This window comes from Trachymyrmex cornetzi, unplaced genomic scaffold, assembly GCF_001594075.2.
Source record: "Trachymyrmex cornetzi isolate Tcor2-1 unplaced genomic scaffold, Tcor1.1 scaffold47, whole genome shotgun sequence".
NCBI lineage: Eukaryota > Metazoa > Arthropoda > Insecta > Hymenoptera > Formicidae > Trachymyrmex > Trachymyrmex cornetzi.
The window spans coordinates 2,513,315-2,532,683 of record NW_017299509.1 but is presented as its reverse complement, the minus strand read 5'-3'; the positions used below and the strand labels follow the sequence as shown (position 1 = coordinate 2,532,683).

The 19,369-nt window shown below is 34.4% G+C and overlaps 2 protein-coding genes across 2 annotated transcripts; one reads left to right on the top strand and one right to left on the bottom strand.

Moving 5' to 3' along the window:
- The first annotated feature begins 1,089 nt into the window (after positions 1 to 1,089).
- On the top strand, positions 1,090 to 9,492 carry trpl (transient receptor potential-like). Its single transcript, XM_018513440.1, has 17 exons — positions 1,090 to 1,415; positions 1,886 to 2,102; positions 2,989 to 3,186; positions 3,324 to 3,513; positions 3,824 to 4,009; positions 4,208 to 4,398; positions 4,520 to 4,698; positions 4,947 to 5,231; positions 5,580 to 5,770; positions 6,135 to 6,217; positions 6,359 to 6,480; positions 6,553 to 6,740; positions 7,121 to 7,311; positions 7,412 to 7,611; positions 7,689 to 7,988; positions 8,340 to 8,423; positions 8,746 to 9,492. The coding sequence occupies exons 1-17, from the start codon at positions 1,242 to 1,244 to the stop codon at positions 9,349 to 9,351; spliced, it is 3,585 nt and encodes a 1,194-aa protein (XP_018368942.1). The 5' UTR covers positions 1,090 to 1,241; the 3' UTR covers positions 9,352 to 9,492.
- A 410-nt stretch (positions 9,493 to 9,902) lies between these two features.
- betaCOP (coatomer subunit beta) lies at positions 9,903 to 15,585 on the bottom strand. Its single transcript, XM_018513704.1, has 9 exons — positions 15,394 to 15,585; positions 14,798 to 15,214; positions 12,948 to 13,281; positions 12,577 to 12,865; positions 12,141 to 12,481; positions 11,803 to 12,064; positions 10,662 to 11,468; positions 10,329 to 10,564; positions 9,903 to 10,252 (listed from the first exon to the last, which is right to left on the bottom strand). The coding sequence occupies exons 2-9, from the start codon at positions 15,163 to 15,165 to the stop codon at positions 10,022 to 10,024; spliced, it is 2,868 nt and encodes a 955-aa protein (XP_018369206.1). The 5' UTR covers positions 15,166 to 15,214; positions 15,394 to 15,585; the 3' UTR covers positions 9,903 to 10,021.
- Between the last annotated feature and the right edge of the window lie 3,784 nt (positions 15,586 to 19,369).

Genomic DNA, 19,369 nt, shown 5'->3' with positions numbered 1-19,369 from the left:
TTAAAAATAACGTAACCAAAATACATTCCCTTCGAGACTATTCCATTTTCATCTGAAATCCATTCCGTTTTTCTCTATGCACTATTTAAGAGATACTTCGAAATCGTCATTTAAAGTGGGGGACACTTGATACATACATAAATATGTATGTACACATCTATTATATATCTATCAATAATGATATATAATATTAATAATACACAAAAACTCAATTTTTAAATGGCTCGAATCTGAACATTGCAGGACTTGTAGCGCAGAAATTAGCTATATGAAAAGATTGGTCCCATGGAGACATTTATTCAAAATAATGAGAACTACAATATATTAAAAATATTTAGCCAATTCGACAGAGAGCCAATTTCCATAATAAGGTTAGTGTAGGGTCCTTTGATTTTCTATATAAAAGAAATAATGCAAAAATTATTCTTTCAATTATTATTATTTTTCTTATACCAAATAATTATTTTATTTAAAAAGATGGATATATGGATATATTTATATGGATATATTAATATATATGGACATATTTCGTATATAATTATATACATATATTATGTGTTTTATATATATTTACAATGTTCTTATATGAAAAATTTTTATCGGGGGGGGGAGGGGGATCAAAAAAACTACAATCAAAAGGATATTGAATATTTTCAAAGTAAACTAAAATCACATGCCTGACGGGGTTGTTATTTCAATATACCTGAGGCTATTGAAATATTATGTAATGCATAGGCAATAGGGAATTATCCGGCTTAGCCTCCGCGAGCACCGCGTTGGTGGTTTATTCGTTCTGTTTACTCGTCGACATTCCCTCGTTTCTAGCAAACGTACTCTTATTGCGAGTACAATCCGTTAAACAGCTAACGAGATATCGGTAAGCAAATTAGTCAACAGGCACAGGTGCACTATCATAGGTAACGGCGGCTGTATTACTATTTCCATCGCCATCTGCGCCACCCACAGTAAACAAGGTCTACATTAATACGCGTAATTCGATTTTCATCATCCTCTATATAACCGATGTCAAGTGACACGGAGACTCGCGTAAGAGCAAAAGAACATTTTAAATTGCCTTCTCTTCGAGAGACCATCGTTGAGAAATTCTATATTCTGTCATACGCCATCAATGTGCCGGTGAAGAAATAAATAATTTTGACTGTTTTTGGTGCGCAAGCGATTTAAATGGCATTGAAGGTAATCGTATTGTCGAAGTAAAAAAGTGAATCGAACGCTTCAAAATGAGTGACGTGAAGAACGATAAAGATATAGAAGCTACGGTCCAGGGCACAAACGATTATGTGCTTCACCTTCCACGTCCGCTCACTATTGAAGAAAAGAAATATCTATTGACTGTAGAGAGAGGTGATTTGTCTAACGTGAAGAGGCTTCTACAGCTTGCAAACAAAAACAAGGTAAATATAGAAATTTTAAAGAAAAATTTAAAGATTAAAATGGAAATAAAAAAGAGTTTTGGAATAAATAAGCTCGCTGATTTTACAAAGAAAGAAAAAATGTATATTTTAATATGAAAGACTACCTTTTCCGAAATCCATAACATTTGCTGGAATTAAAGAATAAAATTTTATTTTGTTTAGTTCTATTAAAATTGACCTTTAATTGTAAATGTATCCACGAAATTCTGGAAATAATTCGCGTATAGAATAATAATATAAAGATATACGGGCAAATAAGAGTCGAATTTTTTAAAAAAGAGAACTTATATAAACATTGTTAATAATAGTTAAAATACATTACATAAAAGAATCTATAAATGTCATTACATGCTGACTAATTTAGAACGTTTATCGCGTATAGAAATTATAGCAGCAATTTCGTAGAGTTAAGGTAGGCCGAGATTTCTCGATATGTTTGAATGTTTTAGGTAAAACAGCTAGACGTGAATTGTGTAGATAGTTTGGGTCGTGGTGCTCTCACGCTAGCCATAGAGGCGGAACATTTAGAAATGGTTGAGTTGCTTATTGTGATGGGAGTTGAGACTAAAGATGCTCTGCTTCATGCAATTGATGAAGAATTCGTAGAGGCAGTCGAATTGTTGTTGGAACATGAAGAACTCCTTACGAACCAAATAATTGAAAATTGTGAGTCGAAATTGATTTTCAAGTTACAGTACCTCGCAAATACAGTATCTCGATTGTCGCCATCGTATACGGAAAGAATGGTTTTGTTGAAGTATATAAAAGTTGGACCAGATACAAATCTAAAAACAATTAGATATCTTATACTATTTACATTCCCGGTCAAAAGTTTCAAAACATTTTGAAAAATTGATATTTTTATGTATATACTATAATAATGTATTTTCTAACAATATTTCTTTCAATCCAATAACTGTTTTCTTAAATCTGAAGAATTATTTTTAAAAAACATTGTTAATAAATGTTGAGTAAAAATCTCAAAAATGTCAATTTTAAAAAAATCTTTTCCGACTTTTAGCCTCAAGTGTATTATATAAGACGGTCAAGCTGGTTAATTGGAATATCAAAATCTTATTATTATGCTTGCGCTCCTATGTACATATGTAATTATTTTGATGGTTCAATAAAATTATTATCTACAGATGTGTATAATATTTGCTTAAGTTTTATATACTATAACATAACCGTTCCTTTTGTGTAAAAATGTAATTATAAATGTAAATAAACAATTTTATTAGAAATAAAATTACATTAGAACTTATTTGCATTAAAATTATTATTTATATAAAGATTATGTGTTTCGCGGGTTTTCTCCGTGTGCAAATCCATTCTTGGAATGCCAACGTTTCGTGAACCTTGCGGTCCACTTCATCAGGGAAAGGAGCTCTGATGAAGTAGACTGCAAGGTTCATGAAACGGCATTCCGAGAATGGATCTGAACATGCACGGAGAAAACCCGCGAAACACATAATCTTTGTATAGAAAGCACCCGTGGAGGCCTCAAGAAAATTATTATTTGTTTTTCGTGTGCTTCACACTTTAATTACAGCTGAAAAGGAGATCATACACAGCTGGCAGAAGGTAGATCCAGCATCAGCCAGATATCCGATGGATATGACACCATTGATGCTAGCAGCACAGCGCAATAATTACGAAATTTTGAAACTTCTACTAGATCGAGGAGCTACCTTGCCGATGCCGCATGACGTGAGGTGTGGCTGTGACGATTGTCTTCAGGCAACCATCGGTGAGAGATATTCTGATAAATTTAATTCGTCTCCTAATACAGATTTTAGAAAGTACATAAATTGTCAATAGAAATTGCTGATAGAAGATGTAATATAATTAAAATTATATTACATTCTAATTAGAATTACGATTTAGACGATCCATTACGGCTGTCATCTACTAGAATTTCCGAATATAAGGCTTTAGCAAGTCCAAGTTTAATAGCTCTGAGCTCGACAGATCCCTTAATGACAGCTTTCCAATTAAGTTGGGAACTTAGAGAACTGGCCATATCGGAACCTGAAAGTAGAGCCGAGTACTTAAAACTACGACGACAGGTAGAAAAGTAAGTTTTTTGTTTCGCAGAATGTGATTATACAGAATGTGATTATATTGTATGTAAAATTAAAAGTATCAAATGGTCATAATTGCGTCAGCTCTGGGGAATTAATATTATATTCCTTGAAAAAAAAAGATTCTGAAATTTTTTGACTTTTCAATAAGTCTATCTTTTACATATATACTGATGATGAAACATTTAATTTTTTATTACTTTCTTTATTTTCATATTACCTTATTATACACTTGATTCTTTTAAGAGTACAGAAATGTTGATTCTGTTAGTATTGATCGAGAGTTATAATCGTTCCGAATAGATTCGCTGTCGATTTATTGCAATACGTCCGGACCACCACGGAACTAGATACCATCTTAAATTACGAGCCAGAAGAAGAAAATGCTATACTTAGCAAACAACTGGCTCGCCTGGAGCAAGCTATAGAGTATAAGCAAAAGAGATTCGTCTCGCATTCTCACGTTCAGCAGCTCTTGGCAGCAATCTGGTAAGCCAAGGACTCTATCTCATACAGCACAGATGTTCTAAGGAACGGCCTAAAGATGTCTAGAGAAGATCCTAAGGATTTTTCCAGAACACTTCTTGAATAAAATGTGCTGTATGAGATAGGGATGATTCATGTATAAAAGACATAATTCGTAAAATGAATTTAAAAACACTTTTGAATATCTCATCCTACCCAAAGGTACGAAGGGGTTCCTGGATTTCGAAGAATGTCGACTCTGCAAAGAGTCGGCATTCTTGCAAAAACAGCGGTTCTATTTCCATTTTATTGTATCATGTATTATCTAATGCCGGGATCAAAAACGGGACAGCTTATGCGAAGACCTTTTATGAAATTCTTGGTTCACGCGTCATCTTATTTATTCTTTTTGTGTAAGCTACATTATAGCTTTAAAACTTTATAATTATAAAACAGACAAGACTTGAATCTTGAAAAAATAATATTAGTGCCATTATCTAACCAACAGCTAACATATTACGTATTTGTCTGTAGTTGTACTAATGCTGGTATCGCAGCGTGCAGAAGTGGAAATCGTTAGACTCCTGGGTAGTCAGGAAATGAAGAGAAACCTCGAGGCTTACTTGGCTCGGCAGAGAGGCGCGGCCCCTACCCCTCTTGAAGGTATCGTTGCGCTGTATGTTTTTGGATATATATGGGAAGAGACGAGAGAGGTACGCAGACGACAAACATGTATCTATAATTTCTCCTAAATATGTTTTCTATATATGAAAAGGATGATTTGGCTGAAGTATCTAATAAGGTAGAAATTTAGATACAAATCTGAAAATATTTTTGTTGGACCATTAAAATAATTAAGTAATTCTTTAACTTAAATTGTTTAAAACTTTAGCAAAACCGTACTTCCTGTGCATATTTATCTAGCAATAGGCCGTGACGCATGATTTAACAAATTTCACAGGTTTACATAAACGGTCTGAAGAGCTATTTGCGGGACATGTGGAACTTTATCGACTTTACCAGAAATACACTCTATATGGCAGTCGGCGTCCTTAGACTGGCAGCGTATCTTCAACAGAGCGCAGAGATACGAATGGACCCATCGGCCGCGCTAATATCAAGAGAAAATTGGAGCGATTTCGATCCTCAACTGATAGCGGAGGGTCTCTTTGCGGCTGCAAATGTCTTCAGTGCTTTAAAAATTGTTCATCTTTTCAGCATTAATCCACATCTAGGACCGCTTCAGGTATTGATAACAATACTACTTCACTTTCACTCAATATAGATAGTGTTCTAGGATTAACTCTTTGAGGACGGGAAGTTAATAAAGGAGTTAGTTACGGAAAATGATAGACTCAACAAGGTCTACCATTTTAAATTTCGAATTTTTTATTTCAGAATCAGAATATTTCAAAAAAATCATCTAAAGCCATCAAGTTTCGTGAAAATTGAGCTAGTAGTTTCTGAAATATAACAAGAGCAATTATAATTACTGCTCGTCTTCAAAGAGTTACTCCTGACTGTAATATAATTATTAATAAGTTTTTTATATTGATACTCTTTATATCAAAGTGAATTGCAATTTCTGTTTTAGATATCGTTAGGCAGAATGGTAATCGACATCGTGAAATTCTTTTTTATTTACACTTTAGTGTTATTCGCTTTCGCTTGCGGCTTGAATCAATTGCTGTGGTACTTTGCGGAACTGGAGAGGCAGAAGTGTTACAGTGGAATATCGGATTCCTCGTGGGATGCTGGAAGTGACGCCTGTTTAAGATGGAGAAGGTGAGTAGAATAATCAAATTGCCAGACGAAATGAGAGACGTGTGTTCGTATCTTTCCTTTCAAATTAATCTTCGCCCTAATAATCATGAAAAAAGTAACAGATTGTGTATCGTAAATTATTTATTAAAGCCACAACTCTTGTCACACATATATAATAAATACTTGGTTTTGTGCAGTATATTTGTAAAGCGTGTTATTCTTGAAGAACGAAATGACTGTAATTTTGATTTTGATTTGAAAAAATGAAAATTTAATTTAATTTTCTAATGTATTGTTTTATTTATTTTTATGTATTTACTTTTTTTTAACATAATACAAATGTTCCACAAATATTTTAATTATTCCTCGTGCAAAATTTTTTCAGATTCAGTAATCTGTTCGAATCGTGTCAGAGTCTTTTCTGGGCCAGTTTCGGTATGATTGGCATCGAAAGCTTCGAACTCACTGGTACGTCCACATGTGTAATTTAAAACTATACCTAAAAACATCAACTATAAAAATGAACCTTTTCCTCAAAAATTAATGCCTTGTCATCAGTGAAAGTAACGTACGTTATTATTTTGTAATCAGCAACGTTGTTACTTTCAGGAATCAAGTTATATACTCGATTTTGGGGCTTGTTGATGTTTGGATCGTATTCCGTGATCAACGTGATTGTCCTGCTAAATCTATTGATAGCTATGATGAGTAACAGCTACGCTGTTATCGAGGTAAGGCTTCGACTCGAACGATATTTGTGATGTGAATTAACAATCTCGTCAACAAAAGCATTGTCGCAATAGGAACATTCTGACACGGAGTGGAAATTTGCGAGAACAAAGTTATGGATGAGTTACTTCGAGGACAGCGGAACTCTTCCACCACCTTTCAATATCTTCCCACCACCGAAATTGCTTTTCCGATTGTTCGGCCTGCAGAAGAAACGTATCGCTAGACGTTCTAGTCAACGTCGACGTGCACGCGAATATAAGTAAACTGTCTTTGAAATGCTTGATTTGAAAATAAAATAATAATATAAGGTAAAAGTTTTAAACGCTCAGATGAAAATATTCTTTAGAATTTTGTAGAATTTCATGTCTCATTCCATAATTTTTGAAGAAAAATCATAAAATCTAGAAAAGTTCAAGATACTTATTCAGAAATTTTCATATAAATGTAAATTATAGCAAATTTTTTAAAACATTATGAAATATTATGAAAGAATTTTTTTTACTAGAGCTTAATTAATTTTCATAGTTAATGTTAAATATAACTCTTCAATATTTTAATTATTGTTGTTCTGCAGATGATAGTAGGCTATGATAGCATAATAATGGCGTAAGTTATACACGTTTTCCATCAATTATATAGATACGGTGCAGTCATGAGAGCTTTGATATGGCGTTACGTTGTGAATGCACACAGCAAACACGAAATGGAACCTGTCACCGAAGACGATGTTCACGAACTTAAGTCCGATTTATCATCATGGAGATGCGAACTTCTGGACATCTTGCATAGAAATGGCATGGATCTTGGTGACGTCGACATAAAAGAAAAGAGTAAGCATTTTAGCAAATAACAAACAAGATAAGCTTAACGCAAAATTTTGTTCATCAAGGATTATATTACAATTCATATTGACCATTCTTTTGAAACTAGCTGTACTGGGTAAGAAGATGAAGGTGTGGGAGAGAAGACTCATGAAAGACTTCCAAGTAGCAGGTCCTATAAATCCAGCTGACGTCGATCTTCAAGAAGAGATAGCTCTTCAACAACCTAAAGACGAAAACAACGTTGAGAGATGGAAGAGAATCGCCAGATTAGCCGTATTAACTTCGGCCGAACATCGTTGGAATCAAGTACGATCTTTATTATTTCATTAAAAAACCGATGATAGTCGGTTAAACTTATAAGCTTCTCGTCGTGATTTTTTAAGGTCGTAAAAAATGCAGTTAAAAGCTCTCAAATTGGCAAAAGCTGCAGCAAAGCATCGCTACAGAATCAGCAAAGTTTAAAGAGAGCCATGGAGGAAGCAAAACGTTTGACGCAAAAGAGCCCACTATCGTCAGAAGTGCCGGTTGAATTGCCAGAAACTACCGCAGCGACGATACTACATGTGCTACACGAAATAGTTGACGGCGATAGCGGTGCTAAAACATCAGGACTCGAAATAGACAGAACTCCAAAATCGATTAGAAACGGCATTGGTTCCCAACCGTTGGAATTAATTCTTCAGGTATTAAATCAATAATTAACAGTATATGTAAAAACGTTCGGATGAACGTAAAATAATTCATTAAGTACTTAATAATTTATTAATTTATTAGACAATTTAATAGAGATTCTAAATAATATAAAGGTAAAACGTCATAAGGATGATTTCATCGAGTTCAACGATCTTGACACAGGTTTTAGCAGTCGCTTATTGTTATATTTATTAAAAATTTACTAACAAATGAAGTTAATACCTACTGGAGATCATTCAGGGTCATGACCTTGGCAACATATGTCATTGTTATGGTCATTAAAATCGATAATCGTCTTTAATAGGAAATTTTATCCAAAAATGTTTTATACCATGTTTTAGGCCAAATCTACATCTTCGGTCGATTTCGTTGACGAAAAAAGGACGAAGGCCACTGCACCGTTATTACCACTTCGTTGTTATGACGTTACATATCTTTATTTACTTATATATATATATATATAAACTACATTATAAAATTGTATTAACATTACTCATATTCATCATAAAAACAGAAAATGTTGAAAAATTATATTCCTTTATAAAGAGAGAGTAATACTTAATATTTAATTTAATCATATAACATGCCAGCAAATACCAACTGATACATACACATATAACTGATACGTACATGTATAATAGTATAACTGTTACATACATGTGTTATATCATAGTTATATTGTTGAGTGAGAAATTATAACTAACAATTATATGAGATTACTCTATTTATGATACTTATTGCTAATAGTATTCTGTTATTTCTTCAGGTCAATTATCAACTTCTGCTCAATCCACGGCTACTCAATCTTCGACGTCAACGAGTGCTACTCCCGTTGTTCCTATGATATCCGTTACGGCTGCTGTCGCAACTTCCGCAACCGATACAGCACTTATGACTGCCGTGACTACTGCTACAATAATTACGCCCGTCACTATGAAGACTGCAAATACTTATGCCAAGCCCATCACTATTACCACTAATACTATTACTGCTGCTACTACTTCTACCACTACTACCACTACTACTGCTACCAAACTTGTTGCTACTTCTACTACTACTACTGCAAAATCCACCGTTACTGCTACCATTTCTGTTGCTACAAGGACTTCTTCTAGCTCTCCTATAGAAAATCAAAGTAAATCCACTATCGCATCTATGGATGTACCTTCAATCAACACTAAAGACGGAAGCAGTTCGATCAGAGCACGGCCGAAAGTTTCACATAGTCCTAAACTTTCGATTATCCCGTCGTTAACAGTTACCTCAAGCTCAGACAGTAGTAAAGATGATGATCGAGAGAAACTCGTAAGTATTACATCGCGCAGTAAATCATCGAGAGAAGGATGGCTTTAAACCAAGGAGTAATCATTTCGAAAGAGACAGCAATAAGATTCTCATAATTAGAGTTGATATGAAAATCCATGTTTTGTAACATTTTGTGTCAAAAATTTAGAAACATTATCCCACATCTTTCTCGAAATTTTAAAATCATAATACGAGGAATTACTTCTAGAGAGAATTGTAAAAGCATTTTCATTAAATTATTTTATTTAAAAAGATACAGATATATTATAAACATTCTTACATATTTGTCGATATTTGTATTTGTAAAGAGAAATAAAGGAACAGAACTTACATAGATAAAGTACTGTATATATTTATTCTCTCGTCTATGAATACATTCTATCCCTGTGTACGGCGCTACTAATTGCATGCTTATGACAAGTTCGTAGATGTAATACAATTGTATGATAATTATATGATAATTAACATGGGCGTTATCCTATTATAACTGCGATTCATATGAATAAGTGTTCAATGTATTTCAATTGACAAATAATACGAGTCTAAAAGGATATCTATAAAAGACCAGGATGTTTGTGTTGTCTAAATAACAATTTAAATGCCATAAATATGCAAAATTTATTTAAATTATATTTAAATTCCATAAAAGTAGTCATCTGATTCGAAGACTCAACCGAAGACTCAACTCGTGCAGAGCATTTTGTCAAAATAATGCAATTCAAGCAACTTGCACGACTTTAGTCAGCGGATCCTTCTGCGCTGAATTAATCTTATCGCCTAAGGATAAAGCCATACCTTGGCTCTTGGCTCTGATACGAATATGACCGACCACTGGCGCATCAGGTTTGTTTAGTGGTTTCTCGATGGATAAATTCGCCAACGCATCCTCGCCAAATATCGATTTAGCATACATATTTGCAGCCATAAATCCACATTGTCCTGAAAGAGCCTGTAAAGAAATTACGATTTTTAAAATAGCAATGCTATTTTAATACAAAATTAATCTAATAAAAAATTAAATATACCTTTTCCGGCGTAAGACAACGCATATTTGTGGATTTCAACAAATGTGCAAGATACTCTCTTAAGTCAGACAGAGTCGTATTGACAGAGACTTTATTCTCCCATTCAAATTCGGCCCACATTTGGCGGAATTCCGTGTCAGTGCACGTCGCAGGCACTATATAATCCATAATATCGATATGTATATCGTTAAGAACAACTACGCTTCTGTCAGAGCCTGCTCCTGATACATCGTAAACTGCAAATAAAAAAAGAATAACTATGTAACTTTTATCTTTTGAAACAGCCAACAATTTGTTGCAATTTTTCAATAGTTATACAAATTTCACACTTACCAATATTTCCAAAAATAATTCCGTTCTCCGTAGATGTGACTTTCACATTTGCCTTGATACTAGCGAAATCCCTAGGCGCAAGTACGACGGGTTGCGGTCTCTCCACTAACTTCAAATCGCCCAAAGTAGCCAATTCTAATGTACAATTCTGCAAAGTGTCTTCCGTTTGATTGACTATCAGCACGTCCAGCACGATGTCATATTGATTAACATGCACTAAGGCCTCTGCATAAACTGGATCCGAGAAACCAGTGAGTTGAATGACTTTGCTCAAGGCACTTGGAGTCTCTCCGCTGGTGCCAGGTCGTCCTGCTACAGCCGCGCTAAGACTTTGCTCGAACATATCACCAGCTCCACCAGCCAGATCGGATCCTCGGCTCAATTGCAAGAATTGAATTGCGTCATCGACTTGGACAATACTGCCCGGTTTTTCCTTGGCTTTCTGATTTTGCGAGTCCTCTTCCGCCTTTGCAGTCAACATTCTACCGAGCGCATCGCGACATCCTTCGGTGAAGACCTTCTGTACGAGAGGTGTTGGACAAGCAAGAGATCTGAGGCACAGGGAAACTCTCTCCGCGTCGTCGTGTGTCATTGCTTTGCAGGGAAGACCTGAACGGCCCAATTGCAATACACTGGACATTACAAACATTGCTTCTGCCTGTAATCTATTGCTTTTTTGGATGTTGGTTTCAAGTATCTTATAACGAAGAGCTAATTTTGCCAATGTGGTAGCCAAGGACGCACCAATAAAAAAATCGCCTTCCATCATATATTGCACTAATGCCGGTCGCTTCTCTTCTTTTTTCCCTAAATTCAAACGTATATAATAGCACATAATAGATGCATTCCGTTTTGTGCTTATTTAAAATTGCATTCAAAATTAATATAATAAAATTTTAATGATAGGGCACATTCAAGCCGGACAAAGCAGCTAGCCTGCTCGCCGAACGAATGAATGTGATTGGTTAGATCTATAAGTAACAACCAATCATGTTCATTTGCTTGGCGAGCAGGCTAGCCGCTTCGTCAATTTAAACACGCCCATTCAAAACATTCAAATTTATTTTCTAAAAAAAAAAAAAACTTCATTCTTGAGTAGCAAATGAAGAATATTTTATGTCAAAAAATAAGAGTTACTTACGTGAAGATGCAGCACTGAAAGCACTTTGAGTCGCATAAGTACCATCAGATGTTACGAGTTGCGCAGGTGCAGCCTGCGAATTACCATCTTCGGACTTTTCGCCAGCTTGACGTTTGTTTTCTGCTTCGAGTAACGGCAACTCGCCTAATGCTGCTCGTACACGACTCATCACAGCTTCTATGTCTTCTTTTGATGTGGCATATTCGCCGAGTATCCAAAGTGCGGCTCTGTGTACTTTTACGGATCGTATGTGAGGGAATACCTAATTTATCAAAATCAAAATTAATTTTTGATAGTTTTCCCAACCATTTTTTTATAGTGAATTATTGCATACACACTTCCAACAATTTCTCGATAATCAATGGTCTGAGATTCTCGAATCTTTGAATAGCTTCACGAATAAATACAAGAAGATCCGTAGCTGCTGCTTCGTTGCTTTCCGATAGAAAATCGGTCAAAACAGGAATGACGGTAACAGCAACATCCGCGAATTTCATGGAACATGTATGGAGAGTTCGTATCAAGAGCTGGCGATATCTGCCAGCATCCTCATGCTCTCCACCAGCTGTCCTAAGAACTTCCTTCTTTAAAAGCTGGACCATTTCTTCGATCGTACGAGTTGTAACCAAATCCATGGCTAGAGCTAAGGTTTTTGTCCTGACTTCCAAGGCTGGTGATCCTGTTGAAAATAGATACCAATAATAATAATAACATTGTTGTTAATAATAATATGTAAAAATTTCAAAAAATATCTTGTTATCATTAATATAATACCTAAAACGCGAAGTATATCCATTACAAGATCTTGTAGTACTCTTTCGTATACGGGACTGTCTTTCATCGCAATTAGCCGATCCAGTACGATAAGTTTGACATTGTTGTCACTCTCCTTGACAACCAATTCGATGTAGCAAGAAGCCGCGGCTTTGATTGCGGTTGGCGCACTGGAAAGAGTCACCAGCGTACCGGCTGCTTCGTAACGTACAGCAGCGCTAGGTGAATTTAGCAAACTGTAAATACATCTGATAAAACGTGCTCTTTCCGATGGATTTGCAAGACAAACCTAGAAGAGAAAAATTATATCAACAAATATCAATAGACAAATATATGAACTCGTGCATTAAATATAACGCATTTATTTATACCTTATATATTAATTCAACAATGACCAACTGTAATATATCACCAAAACTCGGGACTTGATCGAGGCACGCAGCTAAATATGCGAGAGCTTTACTCTGATCAGCGTGCAGCAACATCAAGAATGCATTTCTTCTACATGACATATCTTGTTCCCCTTCCAGATACTTTGCAATCAAATCTGGAGCATCCGGTATAAGAAATTCAAAATTTCTGTATATAGTAAAAATAGCGAGCACTGCGTTACGTCTGACATAAGAGTGTCTGTGCTCCAGACAGGCAGTTATTGCCGGCATCAGTGGTTCTAGAAGTTCTGGCTCCTTCAATTTGCACAAAAATCTGCAAATTTAATCCGTAACAAAAATACATATTTTTTGTGACATTGTAAAGAAATATGAGTTCTTAAAAAGTCTAAATTTTTTATTATTAGTTTCATTTTCTTTAAAAATTTTTCAAATTCAATTGTATATTCTTAATCTGTGGTACAGCTAATTGAAAAAACAAATAAAATATTAATTTATTATTTCCAAATCTTGTTAGATTTAAACGCGCACTGATATTTTTCCAGAAAACAGTATCTTTCAACTGAAAAACTTCCCTTTTTCTTTTAACTCTAAATAAATTTTTTGTAAATCTTTATATTATTAATATCATATACAGAAATTTTAAATTTTTCAACTATATAAAAAATTACAATATACTTGAATTCTTAGTATAAATATATAGTACGATAATTAGCTTATATGAATAAAAAACAAAACTTAACAATAAGATTGTAAAACCAAATTATCGCAAATCATTATACTATTTAAAAATTAACAAGTCCCAGGATCATCCCAAATCCATAAATTTTTACAGATTTTTACAGATTTTTAATATATACAGATTTCCAGAATATTAAGAGTTCTTTAATAGATGCCTCTTGAGTATCAAAATTTAATTGTGATATTATTTCAATAGTTTAGCTGCGTTTTTAAGTTCGATACAATTTTGGCGCACAGTTCAAAATGACTACAAATACGATACACACGCGCGCGCGCGCACACGCACATGCACACACACACACACACACACATATATACACCAGGCCTGTCTAATTTGAGCTCCGGAATCAAAATGCAAAGCCATCGACGCAAAAAAATTCAATATAGCTAAGATTTCAGGGACTGTAAAATGTTGATAAGCATCACTCGGATGCGTATCAACATTTTATAGTCCCCAAAATCTTACACTGAATTTTTTGCATCGATGATTGCCATTTTTGGCTCTGGAGTTCAAATTGGACATACCTGATATATACATATATAGTGTATATAAATTCACAATGAATTATTTAAGCATCAAAGATCCGGCTTTAACCGTTATAATCGTTCCTATTTCTTATTGGTTGTGTTCCCACATATATGTTTTAATAAGATTCTTATTGTATATAAAATTTATCGACAAAAAGGCACCAAATTTAATTTAAATTCTGTTATATCTTATGTCAGCATTGATGGTACATATATAATAAAATCTACTGACATAACATGAGAACAAATTGTTAGCAAAATCATGCAAAGCTTGCCGATAACAAATTAATGATTAAAATTTTGCTTGATTTTTGCTGGTTACATAAACAGTTTTGCTAACAAATGAGTTTATTGCTAATATAGATAGCTTCAGATTTATCACCAAATCTGAACAAGTTTCATGTCAACTTGATAACAATTTGCTATCAATTTGTATATTGAGATAATACCAACATTAAGAATTTTAGAATTGGAATACTAGACCCATATGTTCCTGTTACAGGTTAATATTTATTATATACAATGACATCTACAACTTGACTCGCACTCGTTTATATTCTTACCTGAGAGTGGACCCTCTGACAAATTCATTGGGATGCTGCAAGTCTTTCCTATATGCATCACATACTAGGATCATTTCCTGTAACAGCTTGCCATCGGCAGAGGTTTTTGGCACTATCTCCCAAAATATCAGTAGCAATTTCTTGATGGTATGATTCTGCAGAGGCAGAACAAACCTAATGATTGTCATTAGGAGTCCTGGCAATCGTTCACCACTTAAGATCATATGAATCGTTTTCTTGAGTGCATCAATTTTTGTCTGGACACTACCCTTCTCAAGATCCTGCTTCAACTGGAGTTCATTGAGTGGTTCTGTGTCGGTAGGGATGTTTATCAGAGTATAGCACGGTTGCTCGGTTATCGTGCTCATTTTCTTAGCTGTTTGTAACACCGTACTGAGAAGAAAGTTACCTTATGATCTGCAAAAAAAATCGAAATTTTAATAACATCACCAATTTTTCCACAAATAATTCTATGCGTGAGGAAAAAGCAGATGAGTGAAGTTTAAGGTTATATATCTGCATCCTAGCACATTGTATGCATTATTCGAATCGAAGCCTGATACGAGACGTTTACGAACAATGAATTAGGTACATACCTAAAATCAAGGCTGAGAAAAACCCGTACAAATAATGACCTGTCAAAGTTTACTGACATTTAGATCTATATAGAAGTAGAGAGAACCGATATACGTGTCATATCGTCATAAGCATGGTGGAAGGGATAAGATAACATGGTGGCCACAGTTTAAGGCTAGTATTACATTTGTCGTACGAAAAAGTATTTCAAGCCTATTGATTGGCTGAAAGAGAAGTTGTCGGATTTCTATCCTATAGCCAATCAATGAACTTAAAAACTCGTGTCGTACCACAAATGTAATCCTAGCCGAAGAATACGTTCATACCTTGACAGTAGAGTCCTATATATGAGAGAAGCGACATCGGCGTCTGATTGGAGGTTATATCCCAGAATCTGATTGAATGGCTCGTTATTCCCTGTGTCTATTGTGTTTCCAGCTTAAGAAATGAATGAAAGATGTCACTATTATCGAATTTGGAATTTAAAAGTCTATACTATCGACTTCGATCAAGTTCGGCCGTCGATCCAGCATCCCCTGAGGACCGGTTGTTTCACCTTTTGGTAAATTTTACCTATTGGGTAAGCCCGGATCCTCATACGGGCAACAGCGCTTTGACACCGAACGCTGATTGATGAAAAACGGGTGATGGGGGTAAATTTTACCCCCACAACCGGCTTTTCACCAATTAGCGCTCTGTGTCAAAGCGCTGTTGCCCGTATGAGGATCCCGGCTAAGTAGCAAGATTACCCAATCACATGCGCAGATTACCTCATAGGTAAAATTTACCAAAAGATAGAACAACCGGCCCTTAATAATATAGGGAGGATCCCGTTTGCCTACAGTTCTGATTGTACACACCACTCATATCAACAGGTGCCTAGTAATTTTTTACTGTTTTGCCAATGAGATTATTTTATTTTTAAATTGGCCAATCAGCGATACATGTGTGCAATATGCGATGTGTGCAATAGGAGCCCTCCCAATTTTTTGAAGCAGAAAATACTTATTCTAGCCTCACTTACATGTTCTCATGGTTCTCATGTCCCTCGAATCTATACGATTACGATCGATGTGACAGATTTCTTAACCTAAATAATCGTCAACTTTAACAATTAATACTAAGGTCCATGCTTACAGAATAGGCTTTAGCGCGAGACCGGAGACACTACCGTGTTTCCTCGATTAAGCGTACTTAAAACTCGATCGGAACAGCCGTTATTAGGATCTGATAACCTCGATCTAACACAACTCGCTGGTCCGCGTAAACAAAGCACGGCAGTGCCTCCGTAGGCCTGTCCTTTTTGGCTGAACTTTTGCACTAGTTCATCTTTTTTCCTCTTCTTTCCACTTGAAGTGAAAAGGAAGAAAGATGAACAGGTGCAAAAGTTCAGTCAAAAAGAACAGGCCTCGTGTATCTCGCTAATAATAATAGTACCTTACAGATCCGCTAGATGCGTTTCACGAAGTTCACTCAATTTTCTCGATAGCGTTCGACAAGCGTCAGAATAGGTTATATACAAAATTCGTATTATCAACTATTAGGGATGTCGCGGGGTGGAGAAATGAGACTTTCAACCTAACCTTATCATTACACGGGAGCCCTCGCTCTAACAGAGGGTATATAATACCGCGGCATCTTTGTTTTTGATATCCTCTCCCTTTAAATTTCATTTTGTGAAAAATCCATCTTGCCGAATGAAATAACAATATATATGTTAATGAAAAATATACGTATATACATAATACACGTAAAAGAAAGACATTTAAATAAATTTAGTTGCACAATTTTATATATTAATATCTAAATTCATGATGCCATGTATATTAATTAAACGGAACTTACTATAAATACGTAGTTATTATATATATAATACAATGTTCTAAGACGGATAAAAGTCTGATGATTAAAAAGACTATCATTATCGTATTTTTCTTTCCTCGCACGTGTCTCACTGTTTAGTCGTACATACAAAATGTTTTCAACACCAAGATCGATGAATATTATCAGATCGTACATCAGAGAGCTCATGTTTACGTATGTCGTACTTTTTACAGAAGGTATTTTGAACATTTTCTTTTCTCTAATTCATTACAGGTAATGTGTAATTACTCAACGTATAGTTGCAATTAGCAATGTATAGTTTCTTTATTATAGGCAATAAACAGTATTTTCAAAAAAAAAGATAATTTTTTATAAATACGAATGTTTTAATCATTTAATGTATAATCTATAATAACGCAATCGCAAACGTAACAATTAAAATTAATACAAAATCAGAGACGTTCCCACTATCTTTATTTATCAACTGTTTAGAATACCTGAAAATGATTACGTGCCTTTGCAAATACGTGCCGTTATAAGCAAGTCTTACTGATAAATACATTTTTTTGTACCTTAAACTCTGTTTCTTACATGCATCCTCGTTCCTTGCATAAATCTTTTTCCATATTTTAATTTTAATTAATGTATATTTTTTTAATCTTTAAAATAAACCAAGTACGTAAAACATAGAAAAAAAATTTTCTTTAAAGCGCCTGAATCAGCACTATGGATATGTCGACTCGTGTTATGTTAGATCCCCTTTCCAGGAGCGAACTGAGATGCTTGTACTCGATCTAATTATTCTTGAACAATAATTGTTATAAATAATGAAATAATGTTCTCTCTAAAACAGTAAATGGAAAGATCGACACGTATCAAAATGGACTTGCTCGTTCTTATTGTTTTATCTTCCCTTCGTAGATGAAAAAAGAATTGTTTGATCTGTGAAACTCGTTTTCTCATTATTTCTTCTAAGATGTTGTCGAACTCTCTCACTTTATATTGCTGACTCTCATTCCTTACAGGCAACAATTATCACGTAAGGATCTAGACATAATGAAAAGCACAAACAATAGAAACAGAAAATAACACAATATAGGCAATATACATACTTCAACTTACCAGAAATTGGTAAGTTGAAGTAGGCATTGATACATGGTTTATTCCGATTGATTGAAATCTATTATACCCATGTGTTATTTCTTGTGTGTGCTTTTCATTGTATCTGGATCCTAAGAATGCAATTTCAACATCGTGCAAAGTATTTCATCGTATGCTCGTATCAATTGATGCCCACGCAGCAATGAGGTAAGAGACTATTTATTACACTCACCAGATTATTGCATGACCATACTAATGATAATGCCGCAAAAAGACCCACGTTAAATCGGTTGTAATTAACAAATAATCTACTATTTATCATGCACATATTACTTAGTCCTCAAACATACATTTCTCGCGCATTTGAAAAAAGTATAATGTTACTATGAAAAAATATACGTTGAGTTAGAAAAAAGTTTGTAGTGCTATAAACTTCAAAATTCAAATAGCTACAATTTTAAAACAGCTATAATTTCAAATAGCTATTATTAAAAATTAACAAAGTTTAAATTTTAATGTAAAAGCTTGAGAGTTTAGAAATTCTACTTTCGAAAGATCACTATATCTTTTGAGTTTCTGTGACTTTGATAATTTTTACATTCTATAGAAAACTACACTTGAACAGAATAAAAAATTTTCTTCTAATTTTGTGGACCTATTACGTGCCTAAAAAAAGTTAGAAAGTTTTCCATTTTCTAACATGAATAATTGAAATTTTCTCTACAAAATTGTTTTTTAATGTTCCTAAGATTTTTTGTTATTAAGTTATCACGGATTAAATGAAACGAGTATTTTGATTTTGATTGCTCATGCACTACATTAAAAATCATCGCGCATGCGTATCGTAATTTAAAAAACAGATTTTTAAAGCTGAATTTTACTCTATCAAATAATTGCTAAATTTTTTTAATATATAGATATGCTATTAAATGGAGTAGCATTACGAACTTTTGTTTCAATCCAATTGATACATTTCGCGATGCATTTCTTCACTTTTATACTTATCTATATATGCTCTTTGTCTTTTCTTCTTTTGTCTTTTCTCCCCCCCCCCTCTCTCTCTCTCTCTCT